This window comes from Stegostoma tigrinum, chromosome 25, assembly GCF_030684315.1.
Source record: "Stegostoma tigrinum isolate sSteTig4 chromosome 25, sSteTig4.hap1, whole genome shotgun sequence".
Classification (NCBI taxonomy): domain Eukaryota; kingdom Metazoa; phylum Chordata; class Chondrichthyes; order Orectolobiformes; family Stegostomatidae; genus Stegostoma; species Stegostoma tigrinum.
Genome location: NC_081378.1, coordinates 34,756,564 through 34,779,220, shown reverse-complemented (window position 1 = coordinate 34,779,220; position 22,657 = coordinate 34,756,564). Strand labels below are relative to the sequence as shown.

Here is a 22,657-nt window from a genome sequence, read left to right as displayed (position 1 = left end):
TCAAAAATATTCAAGGACTCTGCATCCATGAACTGTTCAGGAAGTGAGTCCAAAGCCTACGGTCCTCAGGAAATTTTGCTGGACCTTTTTTTAAAATGGGTGACTCTCAATTTTAAAACAGTGGCACTTTTTTCTAAATTCCCCTAGAAGAAGAAACTTCCTGTCTAACTCTATCCTATCAAGACCCATCAGGATTTTATAGCTTTCCATCAAGTTGTATCTTACTATTCTAAATTCTAGGTTCAAGCCTAGACTGTCCAACCATTCTTTATAAGACATCTTGTCCATTCCAGGCATCAATCCAGTAAATCTCCGAATTGCTTCATACATGCTTTGCTAAATTAGATAACCAAGACATTGTATTCCAGATGTAGTCTCACCAAGAGCCAAGTATAACTGAAGCATAACATCTTAGTTCGCGGTAGAGTTCTATTGACTAGCCTAATATTAACTGTACTTGCATGCTAATCATTTGCAATTCATGATACAGTTATGGATATGGTCCACAGACACAGTCAGATCTACTGAGTTTCTCCACTTCTTGAATTTTAGTCACTTGTGATAAAAACATACAGCTGTCAAACTATCTACGGAACCATCAATACTGTAGATGATGACTTGATGACAAGTGAGATGAGCCAAATTTGCCAGCTCGGGCTTTGTAAGTGCTAGTTGCAAATATCACGACATTGCAATTAGGTTTTTGGGACAAGTGCAGAATCTGTCAGGGACTCGGGAACAGATAGTATGATGCAAAATAGGTGCAATTTATTGATGTCAAATAATAGCATGAAATATGTAGGAAATCATTTGATGTAAGATCTACATATTAAAAGACTGCATTGACTCAAACATTACTAGGGTTATTGATTTTTATGATGCCTCTTAATAACTGGACTTTTGACATGCAGGGCACAACTTCAAAATTTGCTGGAATCATAAACATGTTACTGTGAACCGAAGAGGGTGGTGGTAGACCTCAAGAGGACATAGGATAATGAAATAGAAGCATATAAATCAGGAGCAGAAATAGATTATTTGGCTTATTCTATCATTCAGTAAGATCATGGCTGACCTTGATAATTCACCTTTCCACATTCTCACCTAACCTTGATGGCAGTACATCCTTGTAGGGTAAAGTAATCAAACCAGCTTCTCCTTTTAAAGCCTTCTGAGGCAATGTGTTCCGAAGTCATGCGGCTGTCAGAAAAAATATCCTGAAATAGAAGGGTGATCCCTACTTGTGAAACAGTGCCTGCTAGTTCTGAATTTGCCCATAAAAGGAAACATCCTTTTCACATTCTCTTTAAGACTGCTCAGGGTCTTGCATATTTCAATCATGTCACCCCTCACTTTTCTAAATCTAGTGAAAATATGACCAACTCTTCCTCATAAGACAGCATGCTCATTGCAAGTATAAATCTAGTAGACCACCTCTGAACTCTGTCCAATGCATCCTTTTTAAAAATACATTCTTTCTTAAAATACTGCGTACAGTACTGGTGATGTGGTCTCATCAATGTGAGCAGCTGTCAGATGAAACTGACATGGGACTTTTTTGTGAGAACAAGGGGGCAATATAAACTGAAATGTTTAATTTTAAAGGTTAAGATGTTCAAAATGTCACATGGGATCCTTAGTTTTATAAACAGGCATGTTGTAGACAAGGAAGTAATGATAAAACTTCCCCAGACCCAATGAAGGGTTTCAGTCCAAAAATGTTGACTTTCCTGCCCCTCAGATGCTGTCTGATCTACTGTGCTTTTCCAGCTCCACATTTATTGACCCCCAACCCCATAAACCTTAAAGTGCTGGCTCAACCTCATTTGAGGGATTGTGTCCAATTCCAAGCACCACAACTCGAAGGACTTGAAGGTCATAAAGTGTGCAGGAAAAATTACAAGAATAATTCCAGGGATTAGGACTTCAGTTGAATAGAAAGGTGAATCTGGGTTTGTTCAGTTTAAAGAATAGATGGTTGATAGGACATTTGATAATATTCAGAATTGTAGTGGCCGAGATGGAGGAGATGGAAACTGACTTCATTGCTGGAAATGTTTGAAACTAGAGGAACTGATGTAAGATGAATGCTAAGAATCAATAGTAACGTATTTGGATTTGGAGTATGATGAGGGTAAAATCTAACTGAGGGCTCTAACAATGAATTGGTGAACATATGAAGAAGAGAATTTGTGGAGTTTGGGGAAAGGGACCGACCAGTTGCTTTTGCATGGAACTAGGGCAGACACTGAGCTGTATGACTTAATTTGCTGCAATCATTTTATGATTATTAAAAAATGGAATGTGTTAGATTCTTAGAACTCCCAATACATAGGAAGCAATTTTAACTTGTTTGGGAGATGGCAGTTATACAATTAGGTTAAAACATTTGAACTATAGGTATGCAGCATCTGTTCATTGATAGGTATGTTCTTGTGTGCATTTTGTAATGCTGCAAATAAACCCAAATAAGTAACTAATATACTATTACTGAACCACTTGGTCTTTCCACAGATGGGTCTGAACCCATTTGTCAATGAAATGTGACCAAAAGGTACTGTGCTGCACGCAAGACAGCATCACTCCCAATTGAAGCCAGCACCATTGCAGATACACCCAAAGGGGAAAAGTTCATGGTAACTTTTGAATGAAAGTTAACAATAAGCACTAATTTAGAGCCGGAAAGAACAACCGCTAAAAGAATAGTCATATAGCACAAACAGTCTCTTTGATCTAACTTGTCTATGCCCACCGAGTTTCCCAAACTAAACTAGTCGTACTTGTCTGCATTTGGCGCATATCCCTGCAAACCTTTCCTATTCGTGTACCTGTCCAATATCTTTTAAATGTTGTAACTGTACATGTGCCTACCATTTCCTGTTGATTCACTCTATATACAAACCACGCTGAGTGAAAATGTTGCCCCTCAGGCCCCTTTTAAATCCTTCTCCTCCCACCTTAAAACTATGCCCCCTAGATTTGAAGTCCCCCACCCTGAAGAACAGACCTTTGCTATTCACCGTATTTAGGCCCCTCATGATTTTATAAGCCTGTAAGGTCACTCTTCAACCACTTACGTGCCAGTGAAAAAATGGTCCCAGCCTATTTTTAGAACTCAAACTCATAATTCCCAGCAACATCCAGATAAATCTTTTCTGAAGCTTTTCCAATTTAATAATATCCTTCCAATAGCAGTGAGACCAGAACTGTATTTAACATTCCAAAACTGGCCTTAACAGTGCCCTGTAGAACCTCAACTTGACATCCCCAGCAAGTCACAGCACGAACCAGAGGAGCAACATCTTATCTTCAAACTAGGCAGTTTACAATTTTCTGAGCTTGATGTTGAGTTCAGCACCTTCAAACTGAACTCCTTCCTTCTCTCTTTTAGTTTTCCTTGTTATATTCTGTCACCCTCTCTCCTGTCACCACCCCATCACAGAGGGACTGCCTATTCTTTCCAGTCTGGTAGCTAGATGCACTATTCTTCTGCTCTTGTCACACCCTGATCACTTATTTTGAACTATCAACATCCTTTCTCGCCAGCACTCCAAACACCACCTCCCACTATTTACATAAATGCTAGCCCCCTCTACTCTTCACTTTACCTGTGACGGAAGAGCCACCCAGATCAGTGTTAGCTTGCTTTCTGTCTGTAGATGCTGCGTGACCTACACATCACCAGCATTTTTTGTTTTTGGTTATAAAATAAAGATTCACTTTACTGAATGTCCTTCCTTGATTGTATGGGAATGCAGACCTTGGTGAGATTGTCTTATAGTCGTTAGAAGGCAGAGGAGTGGAAATTAGGCCATTCGGCGCATTGAGTCTGCTTCATCATTCAGTGAGGGCTGATAAGTTTCACCACCCCATTCTCCTGCCTCTATCCCCATAACCTTTGATCTCCCTAACAATCAGGAACCTATATGTCTCTGTTTTAAATATACTCAATGACCAGGCTTCCATAGCCTTCTGTGGCACTGAATTCTATAGATTCACCACTGTCTAGCTGGGGAAGTTTCTTCTCTTCTCCATTCTGAAGGGTGTTTCATTTACTATGATGTGTTCAGGTCCTAGTCTCTCTTGTTAATGGAAACATCTTCCCAGCCATGGAATCCATACAATATGGAAACAGGTCCTTCAGCCCAACAGGTCTACACCAACCCTCCAAGCGTCCCACCGTGACGACCATATAAAGCCTCAGCAGTACATCCCTGCTTTATATTCTCGTCCTTTCAAAATGAATGCCTGCATTGCATTTGCCTTCCTAACTGCAACTCAGCCTGCAAGCTCACCTGAAGAATATCCTGCACTAGGACTTCCAAGTCCCTTTGCACTTCAGATTTCTGAATTTTCTCCCCATTTAGAAAAAAGTTTGCCTTTTTTTCCCCAATCAAAGTGCGTGACCTCTCATTTTCCCATGTTGTATTTCATCTGCCAATTCTTTGCCTACCTGTAAATCCTTCTACAGCCTTCTCACCACCTCAATGCTACTTGTCCCTCCACTTATCTTATTTAGCTAAAATGCCCTCCGTTCCTTCATCTAATCACTAAATGTATAAGGTAAAAAGTTGTGGTCCCAACACTGACTCATGTGGAACTCACTAGTCACTGGCTGCCATCCTGAGAAGGACCCTTTTATTCCTGCTGTCTGCTTTCTGTCAGACAGCCAATCTTATCTCCATGCAAGTACCTTGCTTCTAAAACCATGAGCTGTTATCTTACTCAGCAGCTTCCTGTGTGGCACTTTGTCACAGCTCTTCCGGAAGTCTAAATAGATAACATCCATTGGGTCTCCATTGTCTAACCTGCTTATTACTCCTTCAAAGAATTCTAACAAATTTGTCAGGCATGACCTCCGTTTTGATGAATCCATGCTGACATTGCTCTGTTTTACCAAGTATTCAGAAATTTCGCCCTTCACAATGGCCTCCCAAAATGTTACCAACAACAGATCTGGCCTGTAACTTCCTGTCTTTTGCCTCACTCCCTTCTTGAATAGGAGTGTTACATTAGCAATTTTTTCCCCTCAGTCCTCTGGGACCCTGCCTGACCCCAGTGAGTCCTGACCGATCGCCACTAACTCCTCCACTATCTCTTCAGCTATCTTGTTCAAACCTCTGGAATGTAGTCCAACTGGTCCAAGTGATTTATCTACCTTCAGATCTTTCAGGTTTTCTTCCAACTTCTCCTTAGTGATGGCCACCATACTCACCTCTACCTCCCCCCGACCGACACTCTCTTTGGAATGCTACCCATATCCTCTACTGCAAAGACTGAAGCACAATACTTGTTTAGTTCCTCTGCCATTTCTTTGTTCCCCATTACTACTCCATCATTTTTCAGTGTCCCAATGTCCAATTTTGCCTCTTTTACCCTTTATATATCTAAAGTAACATTTGCAATGTCCTCTTATTACTGGCTATTTAATCTTCTCACTTTTTTTTAGTTGACTCAACTAATGAGGTACATGCTGCAGAACACATAACCATGGCATTTGAAAGTGCTATATTTAAGTTACCTAGTCATCCATAAGGTTGTAATTGTAACCTCAACTGTGCAGACAATAAATCAGAAGATCTTTCTTGCATCTGTTCTCTGCTGTAGTGCAAGTTTTGGGCGCCAAACTGCACGATGCTGTTGTCCTCATCGTGCACATAACAGGAGATTGCTTTCTTTTATTCTCACCTAGAACCATTCTGAAACCAGTGATTTGGGGGTGTGGAGGTATACACTTCAATAATAGCCTGTGTGAAGTACCCATGGAACCAGTTCACTGGCAGTCAGAGACATTGCGCATGAAGGAAAGTTCCACCTTTTTGAAAGTGCAGTTTAAAAAGAGTCCAGCCAGTGGGAACTGTCGTGCTCTATTTCATGTATGTGTAATACTGTAGTCCTTTTATCTTAAGGAGCTATGCAAATAGGTTTGAAGCCATCCACCAAGTGACACTTAATCAAAGAGATGCATGATGGTAACAAGTGCCATAAGCAAACAAGTTCGTGAACATACAGGGAAAATGTGATGGTCCAAAATGTAAAATATATAAATCACTATGGAGAAGTTCAGTGAAATTTATTGACTTTTGTGTATACATTTTACTTTTATCCCCCTCATTTATTGAAGAAGTTTAGCAGGTATGAATTTTGGTGTGAGAGGAGATGGCAGAAAGATTGGCAAAACCACTGACACCGTGCCCATCCTGCTTTGATCTGATTTCTAAAGTCTGGATCATTGTATTCTAAAGTTTATTTAATTTTGAATATTTGTCTGCAGATTTTGTCTCAATTTCCAGCTTCCAACCAGAAACCATCTTTTTTTAAAGTGTCCGGTATTTTAAATAAAAGGAAATTTAACGAGTATTATTTGACTCCCTCCTTACCTTAGGTAAGCATTTCAGTAGATAACCCATGCCTTTGTTACTTGACTGTTCAGGTATTCTACTGACCGGCCTTGCATTCGCTTATTCAGCAATAACTTGAACTTACTAAAAATTCTGCCTGCATCATTACATGCTCCCAAGTCTCATTTCACACCGGACTGCTGTGCTTGCTGGCCTTCCGTGGCCTAGGATTTAGTTACTATATCAGTGGCTAACTTTTTTACTTGCACATCAATGAGTTATTGCCATTTTCTGTCTTCTTTCATCGGGCAGTCCCTTGAATAAGCAGATTCAATCTGCTTTGTTTAAAAGTAAATAAAATTTGACAGGTAAATATTAGTCACCAATAACTGGTTCATTCTCCATGGCAAAGACTCTACCAATGAGGGTCCACTTGTCAGCCAGCGAGCAGAGTCTTCTGATTGTATGAATGTTGTTTTCCCTTTACTTCATTGTTCTTGCAAATTGTTTTGAAAAATGCAAGATGAAAGGCTTCAACAAAATGTCTTTTTTAAAAAGAAATTGACTTGATTAAGCAAGTGAGAAATTGCATTCTCTTCTGTTTATTTGTGGCTAAAACCAGTAAATAAGTCGTATGTCAAATGTAAGGTCATGGGTTCATAACGTTTTACATCTCAAACTTGTGTATGATTAAGCTAACAAATATGAAAGTGCTTTGAGGTAAAAGGTCTTTGCTCAAAGACAGCAATGGTTTAGTTTTGTAAATTGTTGATTTAAGAGAAACTTAAAATATGTTACAGACTTATGTTTCCGTTTGTGTAGTTATTTTGAGCTATACATTGTTTCAGGCATAATTGTAGACTTACACATGGTTTTTATTAAATAAAGTTGATCAATTTTAAGGAAAACTTGGATGTTTGAGGACATTCAGATGATAGTATGTCTCCCTCTGCCCTACACAAACACACACGCGCACACACCATTCACACACATACGCGTACACAGTCACTCATACACCATTAACTACATAATCTAACCAGGCACTATTTGTTTGGTGCCAGTCAAGATATTTGAAAGTAAGCAAAGAGGAATTAATTATTTTTACTTAACCAGTTCAAATCTGTTATGACATACCTCTTGAGCAGGTGGGACTTGAACCTGGACTTTGATCCAGAGGTAGGGGCTCTGGTTAACAGGATCAAGGATGATTTTAATAATCTAATGGGCATTTCAAGGAGCAAATTAGGAGATAGGAACTGTGATCATTAAGATCTTCAAGACTTGACATTTTTTTAAATAACCTATTCAGTGATATTATCATAGACGTCTGGAGCAGGTTGGATTTGACATAACCACTGCTACAAGATCCCTCAGTCCGTTATGTCCAAAGAACCCAATTTGGAATTAAGAGTAGGGGATTTTGCTAATTTGTGTTTGACCTTGTGCTTTTCATGCGTTGGCAGCCCAATTTAGAGTTCAAGCTGTCCGATTAGCTACTACCACACGTGCATGTTAATAAACAGTGATGCGAGTGTTTGTGCAAACAAGAAAAGACAAAGATAACTTGAGTCAGCAGAAGAGAACAAGAGGCACATGTCCAGTCAACCAGAAACAAGCTGTTGTCCCCAGGTGTTGTGACTAAACCACTGCTTGGAATGAGTGAGATAACCTGGTGTGAATCTGGATGAACACAGCAGGCCAAGCAGCATCAGAGAAAATTTTTCTGAAGAAGGATCGCGACCCGAAACGTCAGCTTTCCTGCTTCTCTGATGCTACTTGGCCTACTGTGTTCATCCAGCTTCACACAGTGTTATCTCGGATTCTCCAGCAATAGCAGTTCCGACTATCTCTGCTTAGAATGACTGTTGTTTCCTTTGTACTTATGAGAAACCAAATTCTAAGAGACATGTGAAAATGTACTTGTATCTGGAATGGATCTCGTAACAGAAAGGCATTTTAGATTACTTCTTACAAATACCAACTATAATTGTAATTGACTCCAGTTTTTGCGGTTAGGAAGCTCCAAAATCCGACACTGACTCCAAATCTAACAACATCTCAATAGGGCATTTTATTGCATTAATATTGCCTACATTCTATGTAGAAGAAAAAACTTGCATAAATATGATGCTTTGCACAACTACAAAACATCTAAAAGCATTTTACAGCTAGTGACATTCTTGAGATGGTTACTATTGCAGTCTAGGAGATGTGGCTGCTAATTTGTGCACCTCACCTCCCAAAAACAGAAACATAATAAGGTAATCAGTTTCTATGATGTTGGTTAAGAGATCTACATTGGCCAGGACAATGGGGCTAACACCCCACCTCTTCAGAATGATGCTGTGGGAATCTTGGCATCAAACTAGGGAGATGGAGCTTTGGTTTATTTTCTAATCTGAAAGACAGCACCTTCACTAGTGCAATGCTGTCAGGATTGGAACATCAGCCTTGGTTTAGGTGCTTAAGGTCTGATGTGGGTTCTTTCTTGAACCTGGAATTTTGTGACTCTGGTGAAAATTGATTGAGCCACCCTTGCCATTGTAAAATGCAATTGACAGTATAATGCTGGGTTCTCTTTTTCATTTTTTTTGTAGTATGTGGGTGTTGCTGGCAAGACTAGAATTGTAGACTAATCCTTATTTCCATTGAACTGCATGGCATACTAAGTTACTTCAAAAGACAATTAACAGTCAGCTACCTAGTGAATCTAGAATCATATGTGGGCCACAGCAAGTAAAAATGGTTCTTTTCCTTCAAACTAGTTCTTCAGGTGCCAATGAACCCATCAAGTCAGAATCAGAGACAGTCCTAGATTGCAGGCCACTATTAGTTTGGAGATACAACATCACAGGCTGTTACATTAATTCAGCTCTTCATTTGCTGATATTTGTTTTGTTCAGCTTTAGGCTAATGGAACGCCAGAACCCAGCTCGTAGGCAAGGTATGGAAAATCAGGACTGAATATCCTTGTCCCTGTGCTGTTTCTACTAACTGCCTCAAAAGAGCAGAAATCCTGCCCCAACAAGATTACTTTGTAAACTTCAACCTGTAGCCACGATGTCCCGGCCAAGTTTTGACAATTCCAGTAGATAGTGATCAATGATTTTTGTGAAAAGTTACTGGTCAGTGTATCTTAGTATTTCCACTTTCTTTGTCTATGCCTTATCCCTTCCCAAAAAGGATATTTTTTCTTAATTGCAAAGCTGTTGGATCTCTATAAACTCTTTGAATTTTGGAGTGCTGTTTTTTGGTAAGAAAACTAAGTAATAGAAAGTTTGTATCTCCAAGATAGAGTGTCTTTAGGATGGGATCATGTAATACATGTTCAGGCAAACTGAAGGTTTATCCATTCTTTGTACTGCTTAATGCTTGTGGTTTGGAAGCATATGACAGGATTTGCTTCCTCATCCTGCTTTGTTTGTTTGCAGACTGTACTTAGTATGCGAGAAAACAGCAGCCAGGATTGACTGAAATGAATGGAAGAATGAGATCGTTTCCTACTTGTATTTGGTTCATTTGGCAGCTATTAGCATCATTCAGCTTCTATTCAAAGCGCTTTGCATGTGGACTAAGAGTGGGGTGATGCAACTATCCGAAATAATTGTGCTGTGCCATCACATCCCACACAATGGAAAGCAGGACTTACAGAGGACCCTGCCAGTGAGTTTTAAAATATATCCAAAGGTAGTTGTAAATAGTTTTTGGCTGTTTGTGTTGAAGTAACCTCATTGTGTTTTATACATAGTTATCAAAAATTTTGTCACTAACTTACTTCAATTTAGATTGCCTTTTAGGATTGTTACACTTTGGACAATAATCATGTTATTGCTGAAAGACTTCGAGTAACATCTTTCAACATTCTGAAATTCAACATTTAGGAAAACTGTGTTGTGGAAATGAACTCTCTTTAGCATGGGTAGATTTTAACAAGTGAGGCACACTGATCCTTTTTATGTAAAATCTGTTGCATCTTTCAAGGTGAAAGCCATTGCAATGTTGAGTTAGGTCTTATTTATTGAAGAATAAGTTCTGATCTCAGAGCAGAGTTCAGTTTTGAGTACAGTCAAATGGATGTTTGCTAAAAGTCCTGGTGCTAAGGACTGTCACTTAATTTGTAACTCCTATTTGAAGGCAAAGTACTTTGTTTCAATTTTCCTATCCAAATTCATTCATCTAATTGAGAAATCCTTTCTCTGTATCAAAAACATCTAGTACTCTTTACAGATTGTTTACATAAAATCTTCAGTAACCCCTCATCTGCTTCGAGAAACTAGCAGTTGTCTCTCACTCTTGGTTCCCTTCCTAGTTTAGTCAGCAAAAAATAGGTTCCTAGGTTTGAGTGTTGCTAAGGAAGAACACCTTGTCCCACTGCCAGAATCTAATTTCCAGTGTTCTTTTGATCCTAGTAGTCAGCTACTTTATACAGCTGTAAATGGCCACCAATAATTCAATACGTCTATTAGAGTGCATTGTAAATTGAGGTTTGACTATTAGAACAAATGTATCAGGTCATGACTGGGACCATATGATTGCTCTGTAAAATCTTTTAATAGACTGGACTTGAAAGCAGTCTGTGTGCAGCAAGGACCAGCAGTTTTCCTAAATCAAGTTTTTTGAATTCAGATTTGTAACACGAACATTTTGAGAAATGTCTTTTTCTCTTGAGGTTCCCTTGGGTTGAATGTTGTCTTCTGAAAATTTGAAATCAGGAACTTTGCTTCATGCCCGCTGTCCTGCAAACTTGATCATCTATTTCATGATGCAGGGCATAATACACAGAACTTGTCAATTTTTAACTTTGTTTTGTGGAAGTATAATCCATCTGTATTTTAATACTAGATTGTGCCTGTTGCAGTGATGTGTGTAAAAAAAATTGAACGTTTGTGTTCACTGTCATAATTAGAGATTTTTAAAAAAGCATGCTCAGTTACAAGTGCAGAGTGTTTGTAAGTTTTATTACTAGTAACCGATCTTTCCACTGGCTGAGTTGTTTAGAACAAGGGCTCAAGATCAATAAAAAGGCAGTAAAAGATAGGCAACAAATGCTGACCTATTCAGCAATGCCCATATTACAAGAGCTAATAAAAAGTTGAGGACAGGCGGGACTTTGGTTTAATATCTCCTTTTGAGAAATGGCACCTTTTGAAAGAGCAGCACTCCCTGAGTAGTACAGTGGAACATCTGCTTGGAATTTTGTAATCCTGGAGTGGGATTTGAAATCTCTAACCTTCTGAGGTAGGACTGCTATCATCTAATCCACTGATACTTTTTTTTCTATGAAAAGCAGGAAGTGACTAGGATTTCACCTGGACAGTTATCTTGGAAAGAAAGTTGTCATCAATTTGCAACTGACAGGAAGACAGCTAAGAGGTTTTGTTCAGTGCAGTGATTCTGTTGCTATGTGATGTGGATGTGGAAGATTGAAAGAGCTGAAATACTTCTTGTTGCTTTGCATTTGTTGATGTAAAGCTATAATACTTAGTGCATGTGTGCTTTGCCCCTTTATTTAGGATTGGCACTTTTTTCACCTACACCCTGTTCTTTGAGCCACAGTATTTGTGCTTTCTATTAACTTGCAATGCAGTCTGTACAACTCGTCTGAGGAGGAAGCCTCGGTGCCAAGCAGGGTAATTCTTCTTTTTTCCATTTTAGCCGAGCAGCTGCAGCAGTGAATGGAGAGACTCTGCGCCATTCTTCAGCAACTGCAGTGATTTCCTGACTCTCCTCTTCTTGTTGCAGCAATAAATCAGTTTTCTTTTAATTTGTAACTGCAGCTGTGCCAATTTCACAGCATCTTCTCCTCTCTCTCTCTTTCCACCCAAACTAGAAACTGGCATTGAAATTATAAATGAGCTGCACCCAGAAGTTTTGGTCATGTTGGTTCCTGAGCATGCTTATTCAAAGCCTGCAGTGCATAGTTCCCAGATACCAAATGTAGGATGGGAAAATCTACCTTTTATATTGGTAGAGCTGAACTGAAGCAGTTCTAGGGAATGCAGTGAGCCTTTTAAACTAGCAGTTCAGAAGTACATGACGTCTACATAATTCTGTATCTCTAACATTGAGAGTATGTAGTGTAGTAAATAGTCAGGTGGGTATACATTGACTTTTCGAGGAAGTGAAACTGTACAATAAATTTTGAATATGAAGATTTACAGAGATGATAAAAAAAACCTTAGTTTAATATAGTTTTTGGGTGTCTTTAGAACTGGAGATGTGGCTGAAATATTAAAAGCTTGAGAGGGTGCATTCAGGTGTAGATTGGCATGTAAGATCACGTTATTGGTTGAATCCCGGAAGTGACAGAAAACATGTCTATGTATCTCCAATTAACTTGTTGAGTTTATTGCAAATTAATACTCGTTAAGAGTCTGAAAATCTGTTACTGTCCATTTGGGAGGAAAACAGGTTCTCTTGTCAGTGTGGCTGTAAAGGGCACAGTTTTCAACTGTGTTCCATCACCTGCTTGTTCACTTGTCACAGTTTCCTTGGACTTGCTCGGCTAAACTGACGCCCATATGCCAGCAGTCCCTTTCAGGATAGCATCATTTAGATTCATAGAGATGTACAGCATGGAAACAGACCCTTTGGTCCAACTTGTCCATGCTGACCAGTTATTCTACACTACTCTAGTCCCGCTTGCTAGAATTTGGTCCATATCCCTCTTAAACCCTTCCTATTCGTATATCCATCCAGATGTCGTTTAAAAGTTGTAATGTACCAGTCTCTTCCACCACCTCTGGCAGCTCATTCCATATTTGTCTCTGCTTGAAAATGTTACCCTTGGGCTCCTTTTAAATCTTTCCCCCTCTATGCCCCCTCACTTTGAACTCCCTTGGGGAAAGATTGCCCTGTTCACCCTACCCATGCTCCTCATGATTTTATAAACTTCTATAAGGTCACCCCTCAGCTTCTGACACTCCAGGGGAAAGTAGGTCCAGCCTATTCAGCCTCTCCTTGTAGCTCAAACCCTCCAATTCTGGCAACGTCCTTGTAAATGTTTTCTGAACTCTTTCAAGTTTTGCAAATCTTTACTGCTCAAAAAATATGAGCCTGTCAACATTTATCGTGGAAGTTCTGTGCCACTAGTTGAGCCACTGAGTACAAGTCTCCATTTTTCTCATGTTGACTAATGCATCCATTATTCTTACTGGATCTCTACTATGTACACCGTAGTGAGGAGAAACTTCAGTACATGCAGGTCAGGAGGTGGCCAGAGGAGCAGAGCATGGCGGGGGAAGCTGCTTCCAACCCAAGTTATTGTGTATAACAGCCAAGAGTCAGCAACATCTTAAAATGACAGTGCCAGAGCTTAAAAGGTGCACCTCCTGCAGGTAACTGGCTTCTGATATTTGGACTCAGTGCTCCAGTGACCTGAGGTGTCTCAGCCCCGGTTGTAGTTAATTCTTACCTGGGGCTGTCAAGGTCAGGTCACTCTGAATTTTAGTGACATGCCTGCTGCTGATTTGAATAGCTGTCTGTATCCATGGTGAATTCTTCTGGATGCTGGGAATAGTGCCTGTCATCTGAAGTTACATTTGTTAAAGCCTGAGGAAGCTATCTAGAAGGTGTGCAACTGCCTGGTCAATGCTTGTCCGGGCCATCACAGAACCTAGATGGTCTTTCCTGCTTCATAGTTTCAGTCAATGGAAAGCTTAGTTTTAGCTGCCATTCACTTTACCACAAGGCCTTCAAACACTAGGATTTGTCTCTAGGTTATTCCTGGTGCTGCTGGTTGACTGCTAATCTTGCCTCAGAATCAGACTTCTGTTCTGCATTTTTAAATCGCACCACATCAACGATGCAGGTTCTGATCAGAAATCATCTGGGCTTTGGTCTCCTGACCATGAATTGAAAACTCAGCTGGTCAGATTTACGGAAGAGAGTTAAGTGTAGTAGAGATACTTGATGACTCAAAGAACAACAAAGAACCAAGAAACCTACAGCACAGGAAGAGGCCCTTCGGCCCTCCAAGCCTGCGCCGATCAAGATCCTCTGTCTAACCTGTCATCTATTTTCTAACGGTCTGTGTCCATTTGCTCCCTGCCCATCCACGTACCTGTCCAAATATATCTTAAAAGACGCTAACGTGTTTGCGTCAACCACCTCTGGCAACGCGTTCCAGGCACCCATCACCCTCTGTGTAAAAAAAAAAAACTTTCCACACATATCTCCCTTAAACTTTCCTCCTCTCACTTCGAACTCATGACCCCTAGTAATTGAGTCCTCCGCCCTGGTGGGGGGGGGGGGGGAAGCTTTTTGCTGTCCACCCTGTCTATACCCCTCATGATTTTGTAGACCTCAATCAGGTCCCCCCTCAATCTCCGTCTTTCTAATGAAAATAATCCTAATCTACTCAACCTCTCTTCATAGCTAGCACCCTCCATACCAGGCAACATCCTGGTCAACCTCCTCTGCACCCTCTCCAAAGCATCCACATCCTTTTGGTAATGTGGCGACCAGAACTGTACACAGTACTCCAAATGTGGCTGAACCAAAGTCCTATACAACTGCAACATGACCTGCCAACTCTTGTACTCAATACCCCGCCCAATGAAGGAAAGCATGCCATATGCCTTCTTGACCACCCTATTGACCTGCGTTGTCACCTTCAGGGAACAATGGACCTGAACACCCAGATCTCTCTGTTCATCAATTTTCCCTAGGACTTTTCCATTTAGTGTAATAGCTCGCCCTTGAATTTGATCTTCCAAAATGCATCACCTCGTATTTGCCCGGATTGAACTCCATCTGCCATTTATCTGCCCAACTCTCCAGTCTGTCTATATTCTGCTGTAATCTCTGACAGTCCCCTTTATTATCAGCTACTCCACCAATCTTAGTGTTATCAGCAAACTTGCTGATTAGACCACCCACACCTTCCTCCAGATCATTTACATATATCACAAACAATAGTGGTCCCAGCACAGATCCCTGTGGAACACCACTGGTCAGAGGTCTCCAATTTGAGAAACTCCCTTCTACTACTACTCTCTGACTCCTGTTGCCTAGCCAGTTTTTTATCCATCTAGCTAGCACATCCTGGACGCCATATGACTTCACTTTCTCCATCACCCTGCCATGGGGAACCTTATCAAACACCGTACTGAAGTCCATGTATATGACATCTACTGCCTTTCCCTCATCAATCAACTTTGTCATGTCCTCAAAGAATTCTATTAAGTTGGTAAGACATGACCATCCCTGCACAAAACCATGTTGCCTATCACTGATAAGCCCATGTTCTTCCAAATGGGAATAGATCCTATCCCTCAGTATCTTCTCCAGTAGCTTTCCTACCACTGACGTCAGGCTCACCGGTCGATAATTACCTGGATTATCCTTGCTGCCCTTCTTAAACAAGGGGACAACATTCACAAGTCTCCAGTCCTCTGTTACCTCACCCGTGTCTAAGGACGCTGCAAAGATATCTGTTAAGGCCCTGGCTATTTCCTCTCTCGCTTCCCTCAGTAACTTGGGATAGATCCCATCCGGACCTGGGGACTTGTCCACCTTAATGTCTTTTAGGATACAATTCAAAGCTAATGTTAGACAGTGGTGGAATGCCTAAAGGAATTGGAGGTAAAAAGTGAGGCAGTAGGGGAATTTAAAGTTTGACAATTTTGTTTAGTTGGAGTTCATACAATGAGACATTGTGGGTCAGCGATATCAGGAGTCCACTAAGACCTGGTCTTGAATGGATGTGGGTGGTTGAGTTTTGGACAAGATTTCACTTTTTGCAAATAGGAAAACTCCAATAACTTGGGGCATTGAGAGGAAAGATAAATAGAATTTGGAGTTTGAGTGGAGCATAGTACCAAGAGCATAAAATGAGAAGTGACTTGAATTGTATTACAAGAGGAGCTGCCTTTACTTTTTGTATGGCATGGCTGATCTTCACTGCAAAGAAACTGAATGAATGAAGAAATATTAGGGGTATATACAAATGACCAAAGTGATCCAACTATTTTGCGTGCCAGCCTGTGAATAATTCTTCCCAAGCTCCAGTCCCAGTGCCTTTCGTAAGGCTTCATTTAGCCGAGGAGTTGCTTGAGATGGGAACTGAGAAAGTGTTTAGACCAGAACGTTGACTTTGAGAAGCTTGGGAGAGCAGTCTAGACTTAACAATAATAAAGATCCAGTTGTTATACTAGATACAAAATAAAATGTATGGTGACACAGTTTGGAATATTGCAAATCAAAATTTTGTGAAAGGAACGTAATTATTTGTTAGTGTTGGAGATAGATAATAACGGCAGCTTTAGTATCACTGTCTTGTATTCTAATCACATTTGTAAATGGTTGCCAATAATTGATTCTGGATGTACTGTTTTAATAGTTGTTTTAAAACAGTTGGAAAATTTGGTTCCTGTGTACTTAATTGAATGTCATATCAAAATACAGAAATAGTGACTAACTTTTCTTTCAGTTGTAAATGTTAAATTCCAGGGCTTAACCATGCAGCAGTAACATTTCTTTACTGAAAATAAAACTTAAACTACTTGATTGTAATTGGTAATTCATTGTTAACAAATAAAATGGCACCCTACAGTGAAACAGAATGTGAATTGCAGGACAGATATTTTCTCTCATTCTGCAACAGAATAATTCAAGGCTGAGAGATTTGGCAATGTCTCAGTTATGTTTATGATTTGCTTTGTCTTTTTCCTAATAGGATTGTCTGAAAGCTTGCCAAGAGCAGATTGAATCATTGCTGGTCAGCAACCTGAGACCAATTCAGCGGGACCCTTCGAAGAGGGTGGATGAACTGGACCAGGCAAGCACACCCACAGATGTGAGAAATGTAAACCTGTGAGGCTCCAGGAATGGAAAAGTCTGTGTGTGATCTTTCCTTTAGGAAGGTTTTTTGGTTTGTTTTTCCTTTTTAAAAATGCTCCCACATAGAAACTATCTAAAGCTTCTTTTAGAAAACAAAACTGATATTAAAAACTATGGTGCCTATGGTGTTCTGCAGAAGGGAATCCCACCTTTATTTGTTTGCATAATTGCTGTTGTATTATCAACAATGAACATGCTTAAGAAGCATAAAAATAGCTAGCTAAATGCAGGCCTGTGTATGTGGGATCAAATGATTAGATATTTACTGTTCTATTTTATGGTGCATGCACCCTCTTCAATATATGAAAAATTGTGGCTCAATTTAGATTGCAAAGCAATAGCCTGAGTGAGGTGGGGAGGGTTGCTGGAAAATAGTCTTCTTTTGTGAGTGAACCATCTTCAGTGGACGGATTGCAATACTGCCACAACACATTGAACTTCCCTTCAGTGAAGTTATGGGCAGGATTGCTGCTCTATGGATTTGTTTGACCTTAATGAGTGCATATGTGGAAGGTTCCTATTTAAACCAATTTGAGCGTCTATGTCTTGGCTGTCTGTGAACATTTCTTCTTCACATCTGTTTCTTCCTATTGTTGCTATTGTAGTATGGTATTCGCCTCTCCCCATGTTCGTCTGTCTTTGTTTATCTTTAGCACATTAGTCTATCAGTACCCACCCATGCATCTCATTCCAGCTCCCCCCAGAATGTTTCTTAATACCCCCTTCTCTCTTTCCCACCCCCCTCACTCAAAATTGCACCTAGTCCTAATTTTCTGTCTCTCTCCTTTATCCCCTTTAACAACGTGTCTAACTGGTCCTGTTCCGCCTTCAGAAATGGTTCATTCTACACAGCAGCATTGTGAGCTGCTCCTCTAACTGTGGGCCAAACTTGAATGTGTCTAGGAATTCCTTTTCCAACTGCCAATCAGCTGATTACACTGCCATTGAACTCTGCATTACACAGCATTGTCCAGATTGTAAGAATCTTGGTAAATCTTTATTGGTCTCAGATTTCAACTTTGATTACCTGGCATTCTGTGTGGAAAGCAGAGAAACCAAACTATATCCTTCCACTTGAAAGGATGCTTAAAACTCGCTAAAGAGGAAAAACTTCCAAACATATATTTTTTGTGCCGAAATTGGCCCACAGTTAGCATTATTGTAAACCATTTCATTTGAAAAGCACTTTGAATATATTTCCCTAGGGATGAATGAAATGGTTTATGAAATTGACTTGTTTTTGTTTGCCAGTTTCTGGTGTATTATATTATGGTGTTGCTGGAAAAAGAAACAACACTTTGTATGGAAGACATTCCAGTTTGGGTTGCAACATTCCACAGATCTTTAGTAACTTCATATGTTTTCAGTGTCACAGAAGGATCTTTGCGCCACAGAGATGCCGAGCCTTGGACATTTTGGATGAGAATCATTGCTGGTGCAAGAAGCAGCAAGTACCATGGTTCACAACTTGTTATTTGAGAATTTGTATTCAGTCTACTTGAATTTTTCTGCTCCATCGTTGGGCATGGATGGTAAAGAGTTGGGGGCAGTGTTTATTTGCACATGTTTTGTAACAGTCTGAAATTTGCAAAATGAGGAAATTGATTGAAATGTTGAACTAGGGATTTGAGAGAGGTAAGACTAAAAATATTTGAGGGAATGGATTTTGCTGAATTGACACAGCCTGACTTGGGTTGATGAGGGTAGAAAATGGAGTACGAATCTTTATTTTGCGCTGCTATGAAAAGCTATGATTTGTTTCATTCTTATTCACATTAACAGTACTTGGCTGTATTGTTTCACTGAGTGTGCTGCTATTTTATAAACATTTTTATAATATATTTTACTGCTTAAGTTTCAAAATTCTGAAGTAGTGGGAATGGAAAATGAGTACATGGATTTAATGAAAATACCCATGTACAGTGTTGTCCAGTATTGTTCCATGATTTTCTCTCTTGTCACATTCTGAGAAACAGCATAGTTCCCTCAGGTTTATTGGACAACAGTATGGTTAATTTCACAATACCTCACACTTTTACAGTTTCTGGGAAGCCTTGAGGATTTTGTTGTTATAAAGAGATACAGGTGGGCACAATGATGCCTTGCTGAGATGTACAGACTGATTGCACAGACAAAAGGCTCCCACTGGACTCAGATACATTACCATTTACCTCATTTACTTTCCGATTCACAGTTCTGTTCTTAAGCATTCTTGCTTTACTGAGTGTGATGCCATATCAATAAAATGTTATTCTCTCACAATGTTCTCTTACGCTTTGTTATTCATATGGTTAAGGACAAATGGAGAGCACTTATGACAATGTGGAAAGCTTGTGGGGAGTATATGATCAGTTGATGGGTACAAGTCTGAATTCAGTATATTTGTGAATAAATATAAGGTCTTGTTTCTTCAGTATTGAAAAGGTTTTATTCAATTAATGACTTTGAAAAGATCATAATGGTTTGTGAAGTAAATGGCATTTCTTATGGACAATAAAGTTTTAGTCAAAAGTGCATATGCTTAGGTCTTTGATTTTTCTCAACTGTCACCCAAAAGTGGCAACTCTAGTTTTCACTTAATTCTAATATACATCACACTGACAAGATGTGTTAGCTATTAACACAAGGTTTGTTTCTTGCATTCTGATGAATAGTGAAATTTTCAGAAAGAAGTGTAAACAACTTGCGTTCTTCACTTTTTTTTGCAGAAAGAGTATTCAAGGTATTGTAGCTAACCCAGCACAACTCCTATCAATACGATACAATTCAGTTGACTAACTTATAGAAATATCTCACACAAAGCATGGTGTAAAGTTAGCATGTTTTTCAAACACATTATCTAAAGTTTCAATTGAAAGTCTTTCAACTTTAGAACAATAGTGAAATTGTTTCATTTGTAACATTGTGCAATGAGTTTGGTATTAACCCAAATCCAAAGATAGACAAGACAAAAATACTAGCTATCAATCTAGAACTGAATTGGGAATTTTTGAAAAGCATGATTAGCAGAAGTGTACAAACTCATACTGGGGGCCCTCTTGTGGCATGGTGGTAGTGTCCCTATCCCAGGACTTGGAGACCTGGGTTCAAGTTCCACCTTCTCCAGAAGTATGTAATAACATCACTGAACAGGTTGATTATAAAAATAGGTTAAAAAATTATAAACGGGTAGGCTTGAGATTGCGTCATATGCTTGGAGTGTTGAGAAGCTTATGTAAATGGCCATATTGGACCTACATAATTCATCAGGCTATTAAAACCTTGAGTGAAAAGTGAATCATTTTAATCAAGTGGACTTTAAATAGATTGTGCTTCTTTAGTTTCAAATTACTTTAGCATTGTGTGGTTTTAAAACAAATGTTGAATCTCAAAGTTGGAAAATAATACCATGTTAAAAAAAAATCTAACACTCGGTGTACTGAATCTTTCTGAGAATGTGTCCCCCTTGAAAGACGAAGGTAACACTTTTCCACTGGATTTAGAAATGACCAGAAGCCCTAATTTGAGCTGTGTAGTTCTAATGTAAAGTATTTTTATATTCAAAAATCTACCTGTAATGACAACTGCTTTACCTGCTTCAGTACATTAGAGAGTGAGTGAGTTATTGAGTTGTATTAGCAGATGATTATCAGGAAAAATGAAGTTTCAATTTCATATAACGCTTTTCATATTCATATGAACAAAAATGAGCTCCCAGCACAATGTGAGAGTTAAGGTGTAGTGAGGGAAGTGTATGAATGTTGATTTAGAGTCAATTTATTTATTACCCTGTGTAATACTAAGCACTTTTATTTTGTTTGGGTGCTGTCTAATTTTTCTGACAATGTGCTATTATTTAAAAGTTTTCTCAATTCCTTAAAATTTAAGCCTGCATTTAAAATCTACCCTTGTGTTGCCTTTAAATTCAGTAGACACTTTATCAAAGCCATCAATGCAGGCTTTTCAGAAAAAATGGGCAGTTGTGGATAGTCTGAAAAACCACGATCAAAATTCTGGAACTCTCCATGTAATAAAATTGGAATTTGACTTATTCAGTCACCATAAATTTTTGACCTTAAAAACAATTCTTCAGTTTGTTTTAACTTGAATAAGAATGAACTTTCTAACACTAAATTATAAATAAGAATATTTTAGTAAATGGTCCTTTTCAGGACTCCATCACCAGTATGTTAATACCAGTGGTTTGAAAGCAGGCCCAATCCCTGTTATGCTGGTTCTAACCATGTTTCTAACTTATTTCTCACTGCATTTTCTTTGGAATGCATGGGTATTGCAAAGTTTAAGCAAGAAATATCCAAAGTCTTGAAGCCTAAAAATACAGGGTTATTGTACTTCTATGTTCCAAGTACTAAATGAACCAATAAACTGCCCCATAAACAAACATTTTGATGGTTTGAATCACTGCTTCTTGTGTCAGCTTTAGATGAAATATAAGAATTCAGCAAATTTATTTTACTTGGTTTCATAGTGTGAAGTTGAGTGTAAATAAATGTTGGAAATGACCCATTGGTAACATGTCAGGTATGATTTTATAACCACTACTAGCTCACTCCTATATAGTATTTTGGATTACATGAGTTACCACATTGCTGAATCTTAAGCTAAATTTGATTTTCTAGTTTTACTACCACTGCAAAACCTAAGGAAACGAAAACCGAAAGAACTGTGGATGCTGGAACAAAAACAAGTTGCTGGAAAACCTCAGCAGGCCTGGTAGCATCTGAAGGGGGAAAACAGTTAACATTTCTGGTCCAGTGACCCTTCCTCAGAACCGAAACAAAACTGAAACGTTAACTCTTTTCTTTTTCACAGATGCTGCCAGACCTGTTGAGCTTTTCCAGTAACTTTGTTTTTGTTCCTAAGGAAATGAAGACTGGTTTGGGAGGGGGGTGGATTATCATTTGTACTAAAAGTATTTTCTTTGATCATAGCTTGTATTTCAGACTCCATTTATGTAATCAGTACTAACTGTCAAGATGGTGGTCTATTTTTGCTGTGTGCTTTGTTCGAGTTCAGTTTCACAGACAACAGTAGCACCTATATTGCTACATGTCAGTATTACCCTGGGCCTTCTCCTATTCCAGTATAAACGTCTACTTCAGTTGGAGCCACCAGACAGAAATTATGATCAGGAACACACTCTCTGGCTGCCCTCCCGTTTCTCCGTTTCTCCTCTTATCCCTGTGCCCTGCTATAATTTAAAAAAAAACAACTTTGGCACACTTGCCTTCATTGCTCAGTCTTTTGAGTATAGGAGTTGGGAAGTCATTGAGATTGTACAGGACATTGGTGACGCCTCCTCCTGAATATTGTGTTCTGGTCATCCAGTTATTGTAAGAATACTATGAAGCTGGAGAGGTTTCAGAACAGATTTACTAAGATGTTGACAGGTATGGAAGGTTTGAGTGATAGAGAGGCTAGATAGACTAGGACATTCCTCTGGAGAGCATAAGAAGCTGAGAAACCTGTGAAAA

General features: G+C 39.3%; 1 protein-coding gene across 3 annotated transcripts in view; it reads left to right on the top strand.

Moving 5' to 3' along the window:
• The window catches only part of ccnd2a (cyclin D2, a), a 34,177-nt gene extending 14,480 nt beyond the window's left edge, over positions 1-19,697 (top strand). The window contains exons 5-6 of one of the 3 annotated variants that reach the window (XR_007249783.2): positions 9,773-10,004; positions 17,020-17,135. Coding sequence is in view for 2 of the 3 variants with exons in the window: in XM_048554088.2 (XP_048410045.1) it covers positions 17,020-17,121; positions 18,551-18,685 (237 nt within the window). In the remaining variant the exon portion in view is untranslated. Of the gene's footprint in view, positions 1-9,772; positions 10,005-17,019 lie in introns of all 3 variants that reach the window. The other 2 variants (XM_048554088.2, XM_048554089.2) reach the window with 2 other exon arrangements.
• The last annotated feature ends 2,960 nt before the right edge of the window (positions 19,698-22,657 follow it).